The sequence below is a fragment of the Erpetoichthys calabaricus genome, chromosome 8 (genome assembly GCF_900747795.2).
Source record: "Erpetoichthys calabaricus chromosome 8, fErpCal1.3, whole genome shotgun sequence".
Taxonomy (NCBI): Eukaryota; Metazoa; Chordata; class Cladistia; order Polypteriformes; family Polypteridae; genus Erpetoichthys; species Erpetoichthys calabaricus.
In genome coordinates, this window is record NC_041401.2 from 136,093,498 (window position 1) to 136,118,206 (window position 24,709).

At 39.0% G+C, this 24,709-nt stretch overlaps 1 protein-coding gene across 1 annotated transcript in view; it reads right to left on the minus strand.

Annotated features, from left to right (window-relative positions):
* usp40 (ubiquitin specific peptidase 40) overlaps positions 1 to 24,709 on the minus strand; it is a 176,345-nt gene that overhangs the window by 142,237 nt on the left and 9,399 nt on the right. The window contains exons 2-4 of the mRNA XM_028807508.2: positions 5,460 to 5,527; positions 5,072 to 5,185; positions 4,204 to 4,368 (exon numbers count right to left, since the gene is read on the minus strand). Coding sequence (XP_028663341.1) covers positions 4,204 to 4,368; positions 5,072 to 5,185; positions 5,460 to 5,527 — 347 coding nt within the window. The remainder of the gene's footprint in view (positions 1 to 4,203; positions 4,369 to 5,071; positions 5,186 to 5,459; positions 5,528 to 24,709) is intronic.

Below are 24,709 nucleotides of genomic sequence, written 5' to 3' on the forward strand. Positions count from 1 at the left end.
AATTTAACTTACATGTCTGACCAGCACTATCTGGAACCTTGATCTATGCATATTACTAGTCAAATGTATACCTTACCTTTAGACTCTTTTGAAAAGCTGGCTTTGGGTATTATAAAGAAATTTACACAATGACTGAATTTAAATTATTTGTAATGGTTTTGTGACTGAAAACAGTTAGTTTATATTGTAAGTTAGGAATATTTCATGTCAATACCATAAGGCTGCTGTGAGTGTACATTTTCACAATGGCTTCACAATTAGAAGTGATTCTTAGAAATATTGAATAATTAAACTTCATGCTAAATCTACAGACATAAAACTGATTTTCTGCATGTCTGTTAAGAGCATCACACAAAAAACACCAGAACTATTTATAAAAAAACCTTTGCAGTTATTTCCAGTATACCTTAACTTAGAATACAGTCTAATATAATTTTGCATTTTCTATGTATACCTGTAAATATCTAGGAAAAAAAAAAAAAAGTCTGAGACAAGCTCACTAAAATTTGCCATTATCAGCTCTGTTTGTCTTATTGAAATTGCCTGAAAGGAATGGTACTTTATTTATTTAGAATTTATATATCTTATATTTGTATTCTTATTGTTATACAGATACGTGTAACATTGCATTTCTTTCTGTCTGTGAGTTCGAGCAGCACACACAACTACACGTTTCCACAAAACTCTGCAGTTATTTCCTGTACTGTCTAACTTTAAATACAGGCTAATAAATGTTTAGATTTTTCATATATATATAAGAAAAAAATAAAAACTGAGACAACTTCAAAAAAAGCTGCTATTTCCACTGGATTTTTACACCTCTTAACCTTAATATCTCCAGAACTTAACATGATATTGATTGGATTTTACTTCAAAACATTTAGAACTGTTTGTGTAACAAAACAATGCCAAATTTCAGGTGTTTGTGACCATAATAATTACTGAGAATTTTTAACATTTAAATATATTAAAAAGATTTTATATTCATATCAAAAATCGGTTTTCTAAATGCTCATTTTATGTCAAACAAAATAAGGTCATACTAATTTTTTTGTCTAAGGTAAATAAATGGTACCCAAATGACCAATTTGTGTTAAGATCTGTGCTTCAGCTGAAGTAACAAAAGTCTTTTGAGATGGCGAGAGTTAGGGTTCATTTATACTTCACGCATCATGGCTGCCACACATTCCCAGCATTCATTTGATGTGTCCTCTGAGCAGGTTCTCAGAAATTAATGCGACGCGTGTGTGAGTTGCAGTACCAGCAAAATGTCGGGGAGCAATATGTGATAAAAGTTGGAATGTGACGTCAGAGTCTCTGTTTACTATCTACATGTGACAGAAAGCTGCTTTGAAGATCTTACAGGATCAATGTGCGAGCTTCGATGTTTGATGAATGGTTCGTTGTGGTGAAGCAGAAATGCCGACATACAGATGCATTTGTGGTGCTTTTATATTCTTCCTGACCTGACAGCAACGGCAAACAGCAATAGATCACCACACAGAACACATTAAATGTATGATATTCCAGCTCTCTGCACATTTAGAATCCTTACATTTATACTTGATATCACTTTCATGATGAAATGCATTAAACTATGTTACATTTTACAGATAAATCGTTAATTTCGTTTAAATAATGAATACTCTTAATAATTACACACATGGGGGTGACATGGTGGCAAAGCGGTAGCACTGCTGTCTTGCAGGGAGTCACGTTGCTGGTGTTCCCTGCCTGGAATTTGCATGTTTCCCTGCTGGGTTTTCACAGTGTGCTCCGTTTCCTTCAAAAGACATGCAGATATGGTGACACTAAAATGGTGCTAGTGTATTTGAATGCTTATATTCACCTTGCAATGAGCTGATGCCCTGTCTAGGGATTGTTTCTGCCTCGTGCCCAGTGCTTGTTGGAATGGACACATCCCTGGATTGATGGATTTAATCATTAAACATCCTTTTCAGTGATACTGCAGTAAGGTGTCATCGGAATTTAATGGGTGTTCCAGGCAATTCACAACACAGCGAAGCCGAACATCTTCTCACAGTGATAATATCTTGCACTGCCATCTGGTGGATTCTTTGAGATTTACATAAAGTACGTGCGTGAGTATAAACAGTACAACACTTGCATAGCAGGAGCATCTGCTGGAGCATGCGTTGTGTGAAGTATAAACCTGGCCTTAGAGGGGCCAGACACTTTGTGAGGATCTGCCAGAAGGACTGCTCAGGGAAGAGTGTGTGTGTGTGTGTGTTTGTGTGCGTGCGTACCGCTTGACCCTCATTTGTCTCTTAGCAATCAAGTTGAATGTTACAGCTGTGGTGCATTCTACACATTCTATAAAATTTCAATGTTATTATTACTAAACTATTAAGACACTGTAATAACTCACTGTTTTATTAATTGTTCTTTCTCTAAAACTTAATTTCACATTAAAATTTCAAGAAGGCTTAACAAGCTCAAAAGCACAAGACAATAAATAATACTAAAACAATACACATCTTTCTGCTGTGATAAGGAAGATATACAATACGTCAGATTGGTTTTATTTATTTATTAACGGTATTACCCAGGATCTTTCTATATTAACCCGCAAACTTTCCTGGGAATTTTGGGTATAAATATAATTTTACCCTGTTGCAGACCCTGCAAAAATGGTAGCTTCAGTCAGATCTGAATACAACTCTTATCCGTAATCTTGTTCCACTACAAAGTTTTGGAGTGTTTAAATCAAAAGTAATGTACGCTGAATTGTGGTTTCCTTTAACTTATTACATTCAGCATTGACATTTACAAACTATACATTTTTGTGGACTACTGATATACTGAAATGTACTTTATTAATGGATACCTACTGGCCTAGATTTAGCATCCTGCCTACTTCATCTTTTTGACAAAATGGATAATAGTGTTTATGTTGAGGAGTTAGTGAGTCAACTTTGATTTATATCTGTATGTATATATCTATATATTGTCACACACGTGCGCATGGGAGGCAGCTAAAGGGCTTGAGTAAGGGCAATTCCGAATCAGACCGGGATGTGGCAGAATGCACGGATTCTTTTTCTTGCTTTCCTGCAGACCATTCACAGGAGGTTCCACGTGGCCCTGCTGACATCACGTCCGGGCTTGAGCCTATGGCTGAAGACCCTTATGATCCGGGCCCCTTTAACATCACTTCCTGTCCTGACCTTTAAAAGCCTCCACCTTTTCCCTATTCCCTCAGTTCTGCTGTGGACTCTGTTTTGTGCACATCAGTACTGTCATTTATTTGCAACCAGGAAACCAAACATACAGGTGGCTGTCCCAAACCTTGCTATGGCTCTTTATGGAGTTTGTGACAAAATATATATATATATATATATATATACACATACATACATACATACATATTATATAAATATATATATATATATATATATATATATATACACACACGAGGGGGGACCCAAAAATAACCGGAAATATTTTTAAAACGTGTTTAATTTAATTTTCTGTACAAACTACAATTAGTCTCCTTCTAAGTACTCTCCATTGGCGGAAATACACTTATCTAGCTGTTTGTTCCATTGTTCGAAACATTTTTTAAATTCGTCTGAAGTAACGCCCATTAATGCTCTGGTCGTTTCTTGTTTTACCTCTTCGACATCAGCAAAACGCCTTCCTCTTTCAAGTCTTTTTTCATTCGAGGGAACAAAAAGAAATCACACGGAGCTAAATCCGGTGAGTAGGGAGGTTGGTTCAGGGTTGTCATACCGTTTCTTGCCAAAAATTGGCGAATGCTGAGAGCAGTGTGAGATGGAGCATTGTCATGATGAAAGAACCAATCGCCCGACTCCCACAAATCAGGGCGTTTCCTACTCACACTGTTGCGCAACCTACTTTTACAAACAAATTCACTGAACACAAGCACAACCTTCCAGACTGATGTTACTTGGCAGACTGACTTGTGAGGAGTTTAACTAGATCACCCTAGCGGCCCAACCACGTACTACAAGTACCAACCTAACAACAACAAAATTCCGGTTATTTTTGGGTCCCCCCTCGTATATATATATATATATATATATGTATATGCACAAACACACACACACGTAACATATATTTCATAAAAACAACTTTAAACAAGGAAAGCTGAATCAGAACAAAATTTAAATTGAAAATATACAGTGAATGTAAAAAAGATCACTCTAAAATTTATAGTACCTGTCTTTCACTGAGATTTCCACACTCTTTGCAACTTATTTGGTTGACTACTATTCCATGATATAGTTTGTTAATAAGATCATGTCCTAAGGTAGAAATAAGTGAGCATTCTAAAGCACTGAAGAGAATTCGGTTTAGCTCCTGTACATCATGTTGATTTGATTCCTAAAAAATAAAAAGTATAAAAATAATTCATCAAACAGTAATTGCTAATCATGAAAGTTGCAAGAAGAGCTGAATGGAGAACATGTAGTTTCATAATACAGAAGTATCTGTCAATCTACTTAATGAACACATTCATTCCATTTTTTGGGGTATGGAGAGCAAGACCTATTTTTGTCAGATCAGGTGCAAGCCTAGAATCAACCTTTTCCCTGGCTGCCAGCCCATCACAGGACATGCCCATTCACAAAGAATCAATTTACAATTATCAAGTAAACATGTCCATCCTAAAGAAATGTTAGCTATACAAGTAATCTGCAAAACAAGATTTTTTGTGCAAGTGTGTGAGATCTTTTTGAATACATAATTCATACTTAAGGGACATTGTAGAATCACCTATAAAAATTTATCCCATTTAAACATTTCCTGTTTTACTGCTTTTTAGTATTGATTCACTGCAGATTTAATTACTTTTTTTTCAAAAAAGAAATGTCAATGTGAATACAAATCTTTACAAATCATTAAAAAATTCACAGAAAGTATAAATGTTATCCATGTTTGGCTTAAAGCACAGGAAGAAAAAAAGTATCCAAAAAAAAACCCCATCTTTTTAATTTACTGCAATAATATCCAACTGTACTGTCACATTACACTAGTACTTCTCTATAACCAAAGTTCTGTTACAAGACTAAACAACATTCAGTACCTCTTTGCTGGTCCATCCAAAGCTATCTGTGAGATCTATAGTAGAAGCAGCCTGCTGATCCACAAGCAAAAGCTGAGCAAAGAGCCGCTGTAGTTCCAAAGGAATTACTCTCACCTGTAGTAAACACATTTGACAATTTACAAATATTTTGGCCTTTTTCTATATTTAGAACTGAAATCAGTACTTGAACCAAACAAAGAGATATAACAACAATACTTTACTTCTATAAATTATAATCTCTTCAACAGCTCGATAAAAGAATGGAGCATTAAAAATATAACTATTCTAATTATTTAGCAAAGAATAACATGACAGTTGACAACAACATAAAAATTGGTAATACTCTTATAACAGGAATAGAACGTTGAAAGAAACCCTGGTATCGTACCTTGGCTCCAGGTTTATTTCTGTCTGCCAAGCAACCCAGCTCTTCTTGGCCCAAATTAAATAATGCTTCTGCAAAACAAGTAAAAGGGAAATACACTTAGATATATACTGTACAATTAGACAACCAAGAATTGTATTCAAAAATTGTTTTTAAAATCTTTCAGTAATGGCTCTAAAGGTCTGACTTTGAATCCAATTATGGGCTCTGTCTGTGGAGTGTGCGCCTGTGTGGGTTTTTTCTCCAGGCAATCAAGTATACATTTGCATTCCAAAGATAAGCTAGTGACTCCAAATTGCCCCTTTGTGATTATATCTTTTGAAGTACTGGCACCCTATCAGGGATGGGTTACTGCCTGGCACATAATGCTGCCAAAATATGCACTGCTCCTTTTGCCCCTGAGCTGGATTATAGAAGACCGATAATGGGTGAATGAACATCTATTATTATTTACTCTTACACCAGTAATTATAATATTAATAACAACAACAATAATAATAATAATAATAATAATAAACTTCTTCACAGCAAAAAAGCAGCAACCATCATGAAATTAAAAAAGAGGATAGGAACATTATTAATTAAAAGAACAGGGTAGAATAATCAATACGTTTGCATTGGCTTATGGGTAGCTCGAACACATACAGTGCAGAACTCTGCCATTAGTCTGGTAAAGCCAAGGTCAAATTAAGATGGATGCTCCACTGCAGGACTGCACCAATATCAGCAGTCTAATGTGTACAGAGTGGAGAGAAAAGCAGACAGTACTGTTCTTTTTAGTGCTCCAGTGTTGTTCACATCTGCATCAAAAAAAAAACAGTCTTGTAAAATGCAGTCTGCCTGACAGATAAGTCAATTTTTCAGGACACCATAGGCTCATCCACCTGCAAATCTCTTGAGCTTTCCTCTTAACAAAGATGGCTGGATGGTACTGCAGACACTGGAGAAATTGAAAAACATAATCCTTACACTGCTGCCGGCTTTGTCCAGGCGACAATAAGCCTTGTGTACAACAAAACTTTATACGTAAACATTGCTGTAAAAGTTGCATGTAACACTCCACACTATATATAAAGCTGGGCTACCACAAAGCATACCTGGACTACCAGGTTTACAATTTGCCAACCTCTGAAATTATCATTAATTAAGAAATTATTTCTCAACGGCAAATGCCACCAACCTGACAAAGTGATTTTCAAATAAACTTGACAGGAAACAATTTTTCTTATAAAAGCAGCTTTGAAAAGTTTATATAATTTAAAATATCCTAAATTATTCTGATATTCATTAATTCATACAACAATGACAAATTAATATTGAATTTTTTAGTATTTAGGCAATATTTATTTTTCACTTAATGTACAGAAACTAAGTGAATAAATTTAGTGTGTGCACCAAGGTTATTATACTTTTGCCTTTTTATATTAGTTTTTATTTCTATATTTTTTCTGACCTAACTTGGAAATTCAGTTTAGTTTTAGCTTTCCTTCATCATATATTTTTAGTTTTTATTTAATAAAAACATTTCTATTTTATTTTATATCTATTAGTTTCAGTTTTAGTAATTATGGTCTGGTTAAAGAGGTACTATGGAGTTTAGTTTCGTGTCATAATCAGACAGAACTGAACACTTATTGGATTAGGATACAAGTTTAAAAGCTTGCTACACCACATCATTTACTATCTGGTTTTGTTTTTGTCTGGGAAAAAGAAGCAGAATCAAAATCAAATACTGAATATGAACAATTTTATCATTTTTAAAATATTTCCTATGTCATTTGTGCTGAACAAATGTGCACTGCTTGTTGGCACTTTTTTTCTTTTATTGCCCAGAATGGGCCAATTTATAATGAAATTTAGGTGACAGAATTGTGCCACCTACAGGCCTGAAAAAGAGTTTAAAAATCAGAAAACATATTCTACTGTGTTCTGACAGGTGTGATCATGAAAATCATGGGGGGGAAGAACAGGACTCTTAGGCTTGAATCAGAAAAACAAGCATTTAGTTTCAAGGTTAGAGGCAGTGGGACTTGAATAGCCCATGCATAAGAACAGTAAACCCTTAATGAGCAGAGCAAGAGTAGGTAACAGGAGTACGGACAGCCATAAGACAACAGAGACATCATCCGAGATTAGGAACAATATATACATTAAATAAACCTGCTTATCCAGAACAGGATGGCAGGAAACCTGGAGCCTACCCCAAGCAGGTTTGGATGCATGGCAGGAAAAATCATCAGCTCGCTCTGTCACCGCAAATGCTGTGTGAACAGCCAACCTCCGTCACCAGCCGCCATTCACTGGATGAATATATGCGGGTGGCTAGTGAGGGATGACTTTCTGTTTTAGAGTTAAAAGTTACAAGGGTTAAAGACTAGCGGCATGAATAGTCAGTCAGTCAGTCATTCTCCAACCTGCTATATCCTAACACAGAGTCACAGGGGTCTGCTGCTGCTGCCAATCCCAGCCAGCATTCAAAAATGAAAACTAAAAATATTTTTAGTAAATTATTTTATTTCAGTTAGTCTTTCCAGCTACTTTAATAGTTTCGTTTAGTTTTAGTTTTCCATTTCGGTTTTGTTGATTATTTTAATTCAGTTTACAAAAATCTTTTTTTTAATAATAGTTTCAGTTTTGATTTTAGTTTTCATTAACTATAATAACCTTGGTGTGCACATGGTAAGATAAATCAAGTAGTCCATGCAAAAACCACCTTCATTTTACTGTGTAATAGTGCATTTTGGAATACCAGCTAAAAAGGCATTATAACAATCCAGGAATGTGGCACCAAAGTATGTCAAAATTAAAAATAAATTTTTAGTCTGTAGACTTTGAAAAAATACAACAAGACATAAACACAACTACATCCTACTTAAGCTCATCATATTATTTTTTTAAGTTGCTCTTAAGTCTGTATACTGAAACCAAATCTTAGAGATACCCACATTAAGTAAGATTATGCCTAACTCTAGGGATGCCCTGAACAGGTATTTTAAGGTCGATGCCTATCACTGATTTCATGATACTCAATTTTTCTTTTTTTTTTTTTTTTTTTTTTACCTTATCCAAGTAAGAAACTTTACGTTAATCTCCTGCATAATAAAACAAACAGATTCCTTATGTCCTAAATTAAAGTGTGTTTTCATAATTAAAACTATAGACTCTTGTGTTAACTGTTCATTTTTTAACAAAATAAAATTCTGTAGGCTAATTGCTCAGTGACCATAATAGTAAAATAAATTTCCATAAAATACAAACATTACCTAATAAAATATGTACAAAAGTATTTATCAACAATACATATGGCATAAAAGAAAATAAAATGCCTCTCATAATTATAAGTCATCATATTGTTTATTTTTGTACTGTAATGTAACTATACGAAACAAGGCTTAATTAAAAAAAGTAGTTTTTCCCCTTTCTCTAACAAAAAAAATATATTTCTCACACAATCAATTCATTTCTACTTGTAATTAAACACTGCTTAAATGTAAACATAAATGCACTTATAGGTTTTATTTTAAATCATTAATTGCTTGACACCCTTTTGCTATTAAACTGTGTATTTACTAAATTTACATAGAGGTGTTTTTTTCTTCAGTATATCTGCTAGTCATTTGTAATTCTTAGTGTAATTATAAATATGTCCTCCAACTTGCAGGGAAATCATGGGGGTTGGTGGCAGGATTGGCACTCCAGCCACCGTAAAAAAACTTCACAAAGCTCCGAGACTACAGAAAGGACTCCTTTTTGATCTCCTCGGGAGTAGCTCTGTTGCAGCCGCCCATATGAAGGCTGCTCGCATCATGAAGGGAATGGAGGAAAGCCCTCGGGAGCCCCATCCTCGGAAGAGTCGAAACCGTTGGAGAGCCAATAGGGTCAGGTCTGTCGGGGATCGGAACTGGTGTGGTGCCGAGGCATCGCATGCTGCACGGCAGCATTCAGGTCCCAATTTGAGGCGGCCCATAAGGGTGGGCGCATGGAACGTCTTGTCTCTCCGGCAAGATGATCATCTTCTTCCTCTGCTGTCAGAGGAGCTGCGTGAACTCCGAATTTCAGTGGCGGCACTCTCTGAGGTGCGCAGACCAGGGACTGGCCAGATCTCTGTAGGTGGATACACCTTTTATTGGTCTGGTCGGTCTGATGGCTGTCATACTCAGAGAGTAGCTGTTGCTGTAGCGAATTGGCTTCTTCCGATGGTGTCCGATGTTACTCCTTTCAACAAGCGTATTATGAGACTCAGATTACGGCACTCTCTGGGTGCCTTGTCTGTTGTCTCAGTGTATGCTCCAACCGCGGTGAGTGATATCTCGGTGAGGGAGACATTTTATTCGCAGCTTCACTCAGTGGTTGATGGGTGCCCACGAAGTGACACTCCTCTGGTCATGGGTGACTTCAGTGCAGCCACTGGCACTGACAGGGCTGGCTATGAGGATTGTCTCGGTCCCCATGGGTCTGGTGACCGTGGTGAAAGTGGCTCCATGTTCCTTGACTTTGAAAAAGGTCAGGGGCTACGAATTTCTGGATGCTGGTTCCAGCGCCCTGAACCACATTTTTGGACTTGGTACTCCAATACTGGTAGCGCGGTTAAGGAGATCGATCACATCCTCGTGGGCAGACGCTGGAGGCTCTTGCAAAACTGCAGGGTCTACAGAAGTGCCCAGTTTGTGAATTCTGACCACAGACTTGTTGTTGCTACTCTTAAGATCCAGCTTAGGTCCAGTAGGTTACCACCTACTAGGAAAATGAGCCTAGACTTGGCCAGACTCCAAGACCAGGCTGTTTCTAATGAGTATGCACACAGTTTGGGTGAGGAACTTTCAGATTTGGGTACGACTCCCGATCCTAATGTGATGTGGAAGACCTTCCGTGACAAGACCCTGAAGGTTGCGGAGGGATGTGTTGGTGTTACCGTTGTTCCCAGAAGGAGATGTTTCATCTCGCAGGGCACCCTGGATATCATTGAGAGGTGTTGCAGCGCACGGCTCAATGGCAACTCTGGTCTGTACCGGGAACTGAGAGGGATGGCTGTGAGGGCTCTGAGGCCAGATAAAAGAGGAGTTTGTTAGAGGAATCTGTGAGTAAGTGACACACCATCTGTGGTCTAGCATCCTGCTTACAGAGGAATCGAAGCATGACGCATGTCTGAATCTGTTCCTCAGAGAGTCGCAGTCAGGGCAGCTGATGGAATGGTCCTTATGGATGACATTGCAGTTGTGACCCGCTGGGCTGGCTACTTTGAGCAGTTGTTCAAAGCTGATCCTCCAGCTAGGACGCTGGATATCTCTGGGTCCACGGTTCTTGGGGCTGATCCTCCAATTAGCTGTCAACCACCCAATTTCACTGAGATTGCACAGGTGGTGAACCAGCTGAGGGGGGGGGGAAGGCTGCAGGGATCTGTGGTATCTGGGGTGAACTTCAGGCTGGTGGTAAGGCTGTCCTCCTGGCATTGCAAGCAATGCAATCTTTCCTTCCATTTGGGAGACTGGCATCATCCCAACTGACTGGAAAACGGGACTTGTTGTCCCTATCTGGACAGCACAGGGCAATTGCCTGGATTGCAGCAACTACAGAGGGATAACACTGCTCTCGCTGCCTTGCTAAGGTCATCCTCAATAGGATTCGTGATTACTTGCTCACCAACCAGCAACCGGAACAGTCTGGTTTTACGCCTAAGAAGTCTACCATCGACTACATCCTGGCACTGAGGGTTCTCATGGAGCGCAAACGCGAATATCGGCAGAGTTTCTTTGCAGCCTTTGTCGATTTTCGCAAAGCGTTTGACTCAGTTGATCAAGCTGCCCTATAGGACATCCTGAGGATTCGCGGGATCCCCTCAAGGTTGCTGGATATCATGGCCGGCCTGTACACTGGTACTGTGATTGCTGTGCAGAGTGGAGGCAGGACCTCTGCGTTTTCCCCAGTTGATTCTGGGATTCGTCAGGGGTGTGTTCTTGCTCCAACTCTGTTCAATGCTTGTATGGACTGGGTGATGGGCAAGGTCGTGGAGTCCAGTGGCTGTGGGACATCTGTTGGTGAAGAAAGATTCACGGATCCTGACTTTGCTAACGATGCTATGATCTTCGCGGAGTCAATGGAGGCTGATTGGGGTACTCGAGAGACTGAGCGAGGAGTCTGAGTGTCTGGGCTTGCGAGTGTCCTGGATAAAAACCAAGATCCAGGCCTTTAATGACCACTTTTGCACAGTCATCAGCAGTATGTCTGTTTGCGGAGAGAGTGTTGATCTTGTTGAGAGGTTTACTTACCTTGGCAATGACATTCATGTGTCTGGTGACTCTTCCTATGAAGTCAGCAGACGGATTGGGAGAGCATGGGTGGTCATGAGGTCGCTGGAAAGGGGTGTATGGCGCTCCCGATATCTATGCAAAAGGACAATGGTCCAAGTCTTTAGAGTCCTGGTGCTTCCTGTCTTGCTATATGGTTGCGAAAGATGAACGCTATCCAGTGACCTGAGACGAAGACTGGACTCCTTTGGTACTGTCTCTCCCCGGAAAATCCTTGGGTACCGCTGGTTTGACTTTGTGTAGAATGAGCGGTTGCTCATGGAGTCCCGAATGAGGCACATTACCTGCATTGTGAGGGAGCGTCAGTTACGGCACTACGGCCATGTGGCGTGTTTCCCAGAGGGTGATCTGGCTCGTAAGATCCTCATTATTGGGGACTCGAGTGGCTGGACCAGACCAAGGGGTCGCCCACGTAACACCAGGCTGCGGCAGATAGAGGGTCATTTCCGGAGGGTGGCACTGGACCGCATGTCTGTCTGGGGGGTTGTAAACCGGGATCCCGAGTTGTTTCATTGTGTAGTGGGTGCGGCAACTCACTGTACCAGTGCATGCTCCCCGACTTGACTTGATTTTAATTATGTAGTACTTGTTTCTTACCAAAACGTATGCTGTATGACACACAGTAATAAACAAACACAGCACAGATCTTTTTTTTAAAAACCTTATTGTTTACTTAGCAGTAATTTCAAATTTGACTTTATGGTTTCTTCTTCCAATTAAAAAACTGTGGCATTTTAAGCTAGATCGATGTCCAAACACAAACTGTGCTTTTAATTTAAAGGACAAAATAAAGGTTGGAATTCAGTAAGGTAGCTTTTCTTGCCATTTGTCTATGACTGACTGACTGACTTCTCCAATTACTTTTTTTTCAATTTACTGCTCCACTTTCTTCAACCTAAAGGCTAATATCACCTCTCGTTCACTGGTAAAACAAGCCTCCAATCTCTTTGTTTACACTGCGGGAAGTTTGCCTCAAAAGAAAAAAAAAAAAAAAGACACAAACTGGATCAGTACCATAATGCCTTGTGTAAAGGAGCACAATAGCAAAATTACGGTAAAGCTTAGAAACAGAGACTAAAAAGATCGGTTTTTGTGATTGGCCTTTTTACCGATCGAGGCTTTTTTAGTAAAAATCCGCCGATTTAGGATCGATCGAGCATCTCTATCCAAACTGCCACATTGCAGCCAACCTACAATCACCTTCAATTCTTTTAAGTCCCTATGGCCTCCTGGGCATCTCTAATGCAAATGCTGGAATCTTAAGGGCAATTATAATGCACAAATAATCCTCAAATTACAGAAAGAACCCTAAAAATCCTGCATTTTTTACATACATCTAATTCACTCATAAGTGTACTGAATTTTTCCCTTTTCCTTAATAGCTGCCTTAAATAAGGCACAGTTACAGATCTAAATGTCATCAATAACTTATTTCTGAACATAACAAAATTCATGCACCAAAATAAAATATGCACCACTGCATTAGTGCATAATGTGGGGTGCAACCTTACTGGAGGACACTGCTCCCTAAATTTGTGAGCATTACAGTTAAAAAGATGACTAAACATGATACTATAATTTAAAAGTATTACCAATATATATTGGTTAAAACAGCAAGGTAAGAAGCAAATAATCTTGTCTAGTCCATAGAAAAAAAAAGAAAAAAAAAATCTATAAATGGCTTCTTTGTTTTAAAAGTCTTTCATCCATAGCAGCACTTTCAGAGTGATTTCTAAAAACAAATCTATTGTCCAAACTGAAACAGCATTGGGCATGGTTTGTTTGCCAAGAGCATTGTTTGTTCACAGATCAAATTTAAGTAAATTAAAATGCCAAAAGCATGAGGAAAACTAAGGGCCAAAGAAGAAAACTGGACACTTTGTCTGGATGTACAATGAAGAACAACTACTTTTAATGGTTACAAACAAGTCTGAAGCTAACAAAGTCGTGGAAAATACAGACTGAGACTCATACTGAAATAGAGAGTAAAACACTGGAGCATTTCAACACTTGGCCACCATCAGCTGATCCAGAGAACAGGGCTATTAGCACAGTAAAGATGAGATCACATAGGAAAATACCATAACAAAACTGAAGTCAGTGCCTGATCCCATGACAATCATACATCGGTATTTTTAAAACTTAATTTTCCCCATTCACTCTGCCACACGCCACTCCACATCTTTAACCTTATAAACTTTAGAAAATGTTTTTAAAAAGGTTTGTTTAAAAAACACACAACTTTCACTTCAGTGTGGGTAAAGGGCCAAAACAAATTAAAAACATGCATTTTCAAATTTGAACAAGTGCTAATCACTTTATAAATTTATAAAAGATGGACATACCTACTAGCAGTACAGCATGTTGAGTCTGTGAAACCGCAGGGAGTTATTCTGTGTGTGTGGCTGATCACTAATATTATGCATGTAATGACTACAGCCTATGGCATAATGGAAACCCCTATATCACCTGTGAGGTGGGGAAGCCTCCAGACACAATTAGTCCCCTCATCAGATTTAAGCAAAGCCAGTCACAAAAAATACACTATTTTTGAAAACAAAAATATTAGGGTTAATGAAGTCAATGAAAAACTGGTGTGTCACGTTACAGGAGGTTGTAAGTTAAAAATTACTCAAGAGTCCATTACTGAGTTTGTCAGAAAATATTTTAACAGAGTGAAGAGAGCTCTTGACAGACAGGACTGAATGAATGCAGTTTGCAAGTGCTTTACAGGCTGGATAGGGTGAAATAAGTGTCAAGGAGCAGGCTGGGTAGGGCTAGATGACTAAGTGGTAGCGGTCTTCATCTATAATAATAAAAGGCAAAGCCCTCACTGACTGATTCACTCACTCACTGACTGACTGACTGACTGACTCACTCATCACTAATTGTCCAAATTCCCGTGTAGGTGGAAGGCTGAAATTTGGCAGGCTCATTACTTACAGCTTACTTACAAAAGTTAGGCAGGTTTCATTTCGAAATTCAAAGCGTAACGGTCATAACTGGAACCTCTTTTTTCACAATATACTGTAATGGACGGCAGCTCGATGGCCGTGGGAGGAGGAGTTGAGTGTCACGTCATCACGCCTCCCACGTAATCACGTGAAAAGACTGTGAACGCAGTAGGGACAAATGAAGGAGGAGCCACAAACAGCGAAGAACAAAAAATTCATTAAACAATTGAGAAGGGAGCGAGTGAAGCATACAAGCATGTTCATAAGGGAAACAAAGCACGGTGTAAAACGTAAGTTTAAATTAAGTGTATAGAAACGCTCCCGCTGCGGATTGCAATAACGTGAAAAGACTGTGAATGCAGTAGGGACAAATGAAGGAGGAGCCGCAAACAGCGAAGAACAAAAAATTAATTAAACAATTGAGAAGGGAGTGAGTGAAGCATACAAGCATGTTCATAAGGGAAACAAAGCACGGTGTAAAACGTAAGTTTAAATTAAGTTTATAGAAACGCTCCCACTGCGGATTGCAATAACATATTCGCGAGATAAAAGTTTAATGAGAAGACACGAGGTATAAACGAACCACACGCCGTAGCGCAACGTTAGGGGCAACAGTTTCAACCATTCTATGATCTGCTTCTCGCAACTGAAAGACGGCACATGGCGGATGTTAGCCCACTTGCTGACCGCAAAGTTAGGGGCTTCAACTCTGGCGCTGACGATATTCGATTCTCGAGAGGGGATGCAGTGAGTGTATATGCCTGATGAGCCCAGAATTAAGGAGAAACACGTGTCGCATACTCTTTGCATTATTTGAAAGTAAACTATTAAAACCATTCTATGATCAGCTTCTGGGAACAGAAAGAGGGCACGTGGCGGATGTAAGGCGACTTCCTGACCAACCACAAGCGTAACCTGGCAGGTAACCATCCATACAGTCAGATTGTGATTCAGAAAACGAATGCCATGAATTTAATTACCACGATCTACATACTGTCAAATAAACGAAACACACGCCGTAGCGGGACAGCTGTGAAAAGCGAGGTTCACAAAAAAACAGATCCTTAACAAATTGTTATTGGTATATTTTCAATCCGTTTAAAAAGGTTTTATTTTCTTCTTAAAAAATTAAAAGCAGTACTTCGCCGCAACGAAGCGCGAGAATGTCGCTATATATATCTGCTTCTCACAATTAAAAGAGGGCATGTGGCGGATTTTAGACGACTTCATGACCAAACATAAGTGTTACCTGCCAGGTAGGGTTACCACTTTTAATACAAAAAAATAAGGGACGCATACTGCAGCGGGTGCCACATCCCAGTGCCAACAGTTTGCAGACTCTACTTAAAAGACCCGCCCTCCTCACTGGACAGTTAAAAAGACCAATCAAACTAACGATGACATCGTTAGACATTACCCAATGAAAAGTAGGAAAGGAGGCATCTTCATAAAATGCGTGTGGAAAGATTTGCATGAGACGCTGCTTTAAAAAAAATGATAAAAAAAATACGTGACAAGTCCCGTCCCGTATTGATTCAAAACGGGACGCGCAATTTCATTCTCAAATACGGGACGATTCCGTATTTTAAAGGACGGGTGGCAACCCTACAGTGCCAGGTAACCACCCATACAATCAGATTGTGATTCAGACTAGGAATGCAATGAATGTAATTACCCCGATCTACATACAAGGCGAAAGTCTTGCAACATTCAAAGATGATGGGTTGGGATAAGTACACCATAGACCATAAAACAGCTTATGAAGCCTTGAACCGAAAAAAGCAAGATCTCAGAGATCGTAAAAAAAAAAATAGGAGGTAATGTCGTTTTACTCGCTGTAGATTTTAGTCAAACATTACCAGTTATTTCACGAGGGAGACCAGCAGATGAACTCAACGCGTGTTTAAAATCCATGCTTCTCCCACGCTCAGTTATATGTCGCGTGTTCTCGGGTAGGTGCACCAAAAAATGTATACATTTAAGCATGTAATGGGCAAACAAAAAATGAGGTATACCCGAAGGCACTGCAGTAGTACTTAATGTAACTTTACTTCTTAAATGTTAATGTTTTACTGTTTAATAATTTATACGCTTCTTATATATTGTTCAAATTCTTTTATCAAAATACCAATGACAGCGCAATGCACGATAACGTGGAGTGAATACACCATACGCATCCGCCCACGGCCGCCCTGGTGTGCGCAGATAGGAGTTGATTCTACAATAAAATAAAATAAAGATAAAAACCCAGGATTGTTTCCTGCCTTGTGCCCTGTGTTGGCTGGGATTGGCTCCAGCAGACCCCCGTGACCCTGTGTTCGGATTCAGTGGGTTGGAAAATGGATGGATGGATAAAAAGAGTAATACAATCATCACCCATAAAGCGGATAGTAGACGTGACGTTCTATATGTGTACCAGATTTCAAGTCAATAGGTGAAACGGTTTGTGAGCTACAGGTGATTTAAAATCCTGGACAGACAAACCGATAGCCACGGTAGCAAATTACAGAAGAAGATTTTACTGTTTAATAATTTATATTTATATGAAATGTGCTTCTTATATATTCATATTCTCATATGATAATGATGTTAATGTTGTTTATATTGATTTCTATGTTATTGAAACTGCATGTATGTGTGTATATGTATGTGTGTATATATATATATATATATATTATATATATATATATATATATATATATGTCCATCCATCCATCCATTTTCCAACCCGCTGAATCCGAACACAGGGTCACGGGGGTCTGCTGGAGCCAATCCCAGCCAACACAGGGCACAAGGCAGGAAACAATCCTGGGCAGGGTGCCAACCCACCGCAGTATATATATGTCTATATATATATATATATATATATATATATATATATATACATATATGTCTATATATATATATATATATATATATATGTCTATATACACATGTGTGAAAAACTATTTGCCCCCTTCCTGATTTCTTATTCTTTTGCATGTTTGTCACACAAAATGTTTCTGATCATCAAACACATTTAACCATTAGTCAAATATAACACAAGTAAACACAAAATGCAGTTTGTAAATGGTGGTTTTTATTATTTAGGGAGAAAAAAAAATCCAAACCTACATGGCCCTGTGTGAAAAAGTAATTGCCCCCTGAACCTAATAACTGGTTGGGCCACCCTTAGCAGCAATAACTGCAATCAAGCGTTTGCGATAACTTGCAATGAGTCTTTTACAGCGCTCTGGAGGAATTTTGGCCCACTCATCTTTGCAAAATTGTTGTAATTCAGCTTTATTTGAGGGTTTTCTAGCATGAACCGCCTTTTTAAGGTCATGCCATAGCATCTCAATTGGATTCAGGTCAGGACTTTGACTAGGCCACTCCAAAGTCTTCATTTTGTTTTTCTTCAGCCATTCAGAGGTGGATTTGCTGGTGTGTTTTGGGTCATTGTCCTGTTGCAGCACCCAAGATCGCTTCAGCTTGAGTTGACGAACAGATGGCCGGACATTCTCCTTCAGGATTTTTTGGTAGACAATAGAATTCATGGTTCCATCTATCACAGCAAGCCTTCCAGGTCCTGAAGCAGCAAAACAACCCCAGACCATCACACTACCACCACCATATTTTACTGTTGGTATGATGTTCTTTTTCTGAAATGCTGTGTTCCTTTTACGCCAGATGAAACGGGACATTTGCCTTCCAAAAAGTTCAACTTTTGACTCATCAGTCCACAAGGTATTTTCCCAAAAGTCTTGGCAATCATTGAGATGTTTCTTAGCAAAATTGAGACGAGCCCTAATGTTCTTTTTGCTTAACAGTGGTTTGCGTCTTGGAAATCTGCCATGCAGGCCGTTTTTGCCCAGTCTCTTTCTTATGGTGGAGTCGTGAACACTGACCTTAATTGAGGCAAGTGAGGCCTGCAGTTCTTTAGACGTTGTCCTGGGGTCTTTTGTGACCTCTCGGATGAGTCGTCTCTGCGCTCTTGGGATAATTCTGGTCGGCCGGCCACTCCTGGGAAGGTTCACCACTGTTCCATGTTTTTGCCATTTGTGGATAATGGCTCTCACTGTGGTTCGCTGGAGTCCCAAAGCTTTAGAAATGGCTTTATAACCTTTACCAGACTGATAGATCTCAATTACTTCTGTTCTCATTTGTTCCTGAATTTCTTTGGATCTTGGCACGATGTCTAGCTTTTGAGGTGCTTTTGGTCTACTTCTCTGTGTCAGGCAGCTCCTATTTAAGTGATTTCTTGATTGAAACAGGTGTGGCAGTAATCAGGCCTGGGGGTGGCTACGGAAATTGAACTCAGGTGTGATACACCACAGTTAGATTATTTTTTCACAAGGGGGCAATTACTTTTTCACACAGGGCCATGTAGGTTTGGATTTTTTTTCTCCCTAAATAATAAACACCATCATTTAAAAACTGCATTTTGTGTTTACTTGTGTTATATTTGACTAATGGTTAAATGTGTTTGATGATCAGAAACATTTTGTGTGACAAACATGCAAAAGAATAAGAAATCAGGAAGGGGGCAAATAGTTTTTCACACCACTGTACATACATATATATATATATATACATACATATATATATATATATATATATATATATATATATATATATATATATATATATATATATATATATATATATATATATATATATGGCGGCACGGTGGCACAGTGGGTAGCGCTGCTGCCTCGCAGTTGGGAGACCTGGGTTCGCTTCCCGGGTCCTCCCTGCGTGGAGTTTGCATGTTCTCCACGTGTCTGCGTGGGTTTCCTCCGGGCGCTCCGGTTTCCTCCCACAGTCCAAAGGCCTGCAGGTTGGGTGGATTGGCGATTCTAAATTGGCCCTAGTGTGTGCTTGGTGTGTGGGTGTGTTTGTGTGTGTCCTGCGGTGGGTTGGCACCCTGCCCAGGATTGGTTCCCTGCCTTGTGCCCTGTGTTGGCTGGGATTGGCTCCAGCAGACCCCCGTGACCCTGTGTTCGGATTCAGCGGGTTGGAAAATGGATGGATGGATGGATGGATATATATATATATATATATATATGACAGCAACACTCATAAGAATGACAACACAATTACATTGACAATCATGTTATGTTATTTTTAAAATGTTTCCTTTACTTTTTCATAACCTTTTTAACACACTACTTCTCCGCTGCGAAGCGCGGGTATTTTGCTATTTATCTATATATATATATATAAAGGAGAGATGGGATCCGAGAGACTGTGTTTGTGTGTTTGTGGAGGGATGGAGAGTTAAGGCGGGTGTTGGAGTCACGTGATCATCTCCCCTCCCATTCACCTCATTTCATTCACTTCATTTCGCTCCAAGCTGAGCTCCGCAGCTGGCGCGGTCTTGCTGTTCTTGATTTGCTTTTCACATGGCCAAGTATACGTTGTATGCTCAAGAGTAAGCTCAGCGCACAACTTGGTCATATTACAACCGGAGGGGCGAACTGACAACATGGTATACAAAGAGATCCTTAAGAAATAATTACTGGTATAATTTCCCTCAGTTTATTATTTAAAATTTTAAAGCAGTACTTCGCCGCTGCGAAGCGCGGGTATTTTGCTAGGCTATACTAATAAAAGGCAAAGCCCTCACTGACTCACTCACTCACTGACTGACTGACTCACTCATCACTAATTCTCCAACTTCCCGTGTAGGTGGAAGGCTGAAATTTGGCAGGCTCATTCCTTACAGCTTACTTACAAAAGTTAGGCAGGTTTCATTTCGAAATTCTATGCGTAATGGTCATAACTGGAACCTCTTTTTTGTCCATATACTGTAATAGACTGCAGCTCGATGGCCGTGGGAGGCAGAGTTGCGTATCGTGTCATCACGCCTCCCATGTAATCACGTGAACTGACTGTGAACGCAGTACGTAGAAAACAAGGAAGAGCCCCAAAGAGCGCTGATGAAAACATTCATTACACAATTGAGAAGGCAGCGAAACAATAAGAAGCGAGCGAGTGACGCATACAAGCATATTCATAAGTGCAGCTACTGCGGAAACAAAGCACGGTGTAAACCGTAAGTTTAAATTAAGTTTATAGAAATGCTCCCGCTGCCGTTTGCAATACCATATTCGCGACATACAAGTTTAATGAGAAGTCACAAGGTATAAACGAGACTTTGGATCACTTTGTAACAGAGTTAAAATTGCTGTAGCGAGAAACTTTTAAGTGCCGGGTCTTAGCTAACATTAAATAAAGCCGTGGACATCGCAACATCACACAAGAGAGCGGCTCACATGAACTGACTAAACGCAGCACGAGTGATCACTTCGATGAATGAAACCTGTTCAAATAACACATTACACAATTGATAATGTAGGAAAAGAATATGAAGCGACTGACGTATACAGACATATTCATGAGTGCAGGTACTTCGGAAACAAAGCACCATGTAAACCTAAAGTTTAAATTAAGTTCATAGACCTACAAAAGGTTGCCATTGATTTGATGCAAGATTGCTTTTCTCCTGTACAACTATATGTTGCATTCTCAACAGTAAGCTTGCACGGCTTGGTCATTTTACAACCGGAGTGCTGAACTGACAACATGGTATACAAAGAGAACTATAACAATCGTAATAAACGAACAATAAAACGGCAGAGAACCTGTGGATTAAATAAAAAGGCTGCTTCCTTGGCGAAGCAAGGAAAAAAGATGGGCTTATATGGCGTTCGTTTATAAAACAGCGAAGAAACCGTGTAAAGGCTGCTTCACAAAAAAACAGCAGAGCGCCTTATATGAGCAGGCAGTCAGCTAAAGAAGGGAATCAATAAATAACTATAATCGTAATAAATGAACAAAAAATAGCGGAGAATCCGCGGCTTTCATAAAGGAAATGGATACCTGAACAGAAAAGTGAGTCTCGAATAGCTATACAATAACTATAACAATCGTAATAAACGAACAATAAAACAAGACAGAACCGCTAAGCAAGGCCTTATATGGCGTTCGTTTATAAAACAGCGGGGATATATATGTGAATGTATGTATGTATATATGTATGTATATATATCTATACATATTAATAAAAGGCAAAGCCCTCACTGACTCACTGACTGACTGACTGACTCACTCACTCATCACTAATTCTCGAACTTACCGTGTAGGTGGAAGGCTGAAATTTGGCAGGCTCATTCCTGACAGCTTACTTACAAAAGTTAGGCAGGTTTCATTTCGAAATTCTACGCGTAATGGTCATAACTGGAACATATTTTTTGTCCATATACTCTAATGGAGGAGGCGGAGTCACGTATCGCGTCATCACGCCTCCTACGTAATCACGTGAACTAAAAACAAGGAAGAGATTTACAGCACGAGTCAAACGTGGGAACGAAGGTAAATGACGTTAATTTTTGACTGTCTTTTAATACTGTGTAAGCATACATATTAACACATGTGCAATTAAACGTGTGCATTTACGGGGTGATTTCTCAGGCTTAAAAGCTCGCCTTTTATCAGACGCGGGAACAAAGGTAACTGACGTTGTTCACTGTCTTTTAATACTGTGTAACCATACATATTAACACATGTGCAATTAAACGTGTGCATTTACGGGGTGATTTCTCAGGCTTAAAAGCTCGCCTTTTACTAAAAAGGCAAATGCAAAACTATTTTCAATCATTCTATGATCTGCTTCTCACAACTGAAGGCACCGTGGCTGCTGTTACGTCACTTGCTGTCCAACCATAAGCGTTACCTGGTAGGTAACCGGACACTCTCTTCACTCCCTTTCGGGAATCGAACCTCTGAGGTTTTCTTTTGTTCTTAATTAAAATTTAAAAGCAATACTTCACCGCCGCTAAGCCCCTCTAGCGCTGACGTCCCAGGTTCGATTACCGTAAGCAAGTGCAGTGAGTGTGTAATTGCATTCACGGCATTCGTAGTCTGATTCACAATCTGATTGTATGGGTGGTTACCTACCAGGTAACGCTTATACTTGGCCACCAAGTCAGGTCGAAGTGATCACTCGAGTAAAGGCAGCTTCACAAAAAAACAGATCCTTAACAAACTGTTATTAGTATATTTTTCCTCAATTTAAAAACGTTTTATTTTCTTCTTAATAAAAATATAAAAGCGGTACTTCGCCGGTGCGAAGCGCGTGGATTTGACCGACTGACACATACAGACATATTCATGAGTGCAGGTACTTCGGAAAGAAAGCACCGTGTAAACCTAAAGTTTAAATTAAGTTCATAGACCTACAAAAGGTTGCCATTCATTTGAGGCAAGATTGCTTTTCTTCTGTACAACTATACGTTGCATTCTCAAGAGTGTGCTTGCACGGCTTCGGATATAGATATATATATATATATGTATGTCTATATATAAATATGTAAGCTTATAAGTACTGCCTTACTTCTCTTTAAGAAAGGAAGATGTAATGATACTTGATTTAAACGATTCCATGTCTTCCTGGGTTTGCGTAGCTTATTGTCAATATCTTTACACCTGCTTTTAACACTTATTTACTGAAACGGGCTTTCACGAAAAAAGTTAGGGCTTTGCTACAGGATACACCCTCCACAAGTTAAGCAAGTAAAAATAAAATATATATTTCTGTTTTATTTAAACCTTTTAAGTTCGTATGCATAGCCCCATTTGGCTGTTTAATTTTTTTTTTTCTTTCTTCAGTGATATTTAATCTCCTTAAAGAAAAAGAACATATCCATTTTACTTTTTTTGTATCTCTTTAGTAATATTTTAGTGTAAAAGATAACCAGTATTTAAACCTTTTATGTTACTTTATACATTTATTTTAGACAATGTTGAAAAATTAATAAGAAAGCTACATATTTTGGCAGCTGCTGCTTTCATTTTTAATGAAATGAAAAAAGCTCTCCAAGAGAAAACGTCAATGAAGAAGAAACAGTTTGCACTATCTAAAAATCAGAAACCCTCATTTATAAAAGTTTGCTGCAGATGACTTAACTGAAAATAAATGAATAGTTCCTATGTGTATAATACATATTTATCTATTTTACTTATACCTTTATTCCACCAACTTACAACATCTGAGGTACAATTTATTACATTACTTTTGTTTTTTGCAGCACAGGCAGGTGAAGTGACTTCCTCACGGTCACACAGTGGTGTCAGTACCAGGGTTTGAACTGACAAGCTCCGGGTTTACTGAAATATTACTGAACAAAGAAAAGAAACGAAAACGGGCAAATACGGCTATGCATACAGATGTCCATCCGTCCATTATCCAACCTGCCATATCCTAAATACAGGAGCCAATAAGTACATATGTATATATACAGTATATATATATATATATATATATATATATATATATATATATATATATATATATATGTGAATGTATGTACAGTGGTGTGAAAAACTATTTGCCCCCTTCCTGATTTCTTATTCTTTTGCATGTTTGTCACACAAAATGTTTCTGATCATCAAACACATTTAACCATTAGTCAAATATAACACAAGTAAACACAAAATGCAGTTTTTAAATGGTGGTTTTTATTATTTAGGGAGAAAAAAAATCCAAACCTACATGGCCCTGTGTGAAAAAGTAATTGCCCCCTTGTTAAAAAATAACCTAACTGTGGTGTATCACACCCGAGTTCAATTTCCGTAGCCACCCCCAGGCCTGATTACTGCCACACCTGTTTCGATCAAGAAATCACTTAAATAGGAGCTGCCTGACACAGAGAAGTAGACCAAAAGCACCTCAAAAGCTAGACATCATGCCAAGATCCAAAGAAATTCAGGAACAAATGAGAACAGAAGTAATTGAGATCTATCAGTCTGGTAAAGGTTATAAAGCCATTTCTAAAGCTTTGGGACTCCAGCGAACCACAGTGAGAGCCATTATCCACAAATGGCAAAAACATGGAACAGTGGTGAACCTTCCCAGGAGTGGCCGGCCGACCAAAATTACCCCAAGAGCGTAGAGACGACTCATCCGAGAGGTCACAAAAGACCCCAGGACAACGTCTAAAGAACTGCAGGC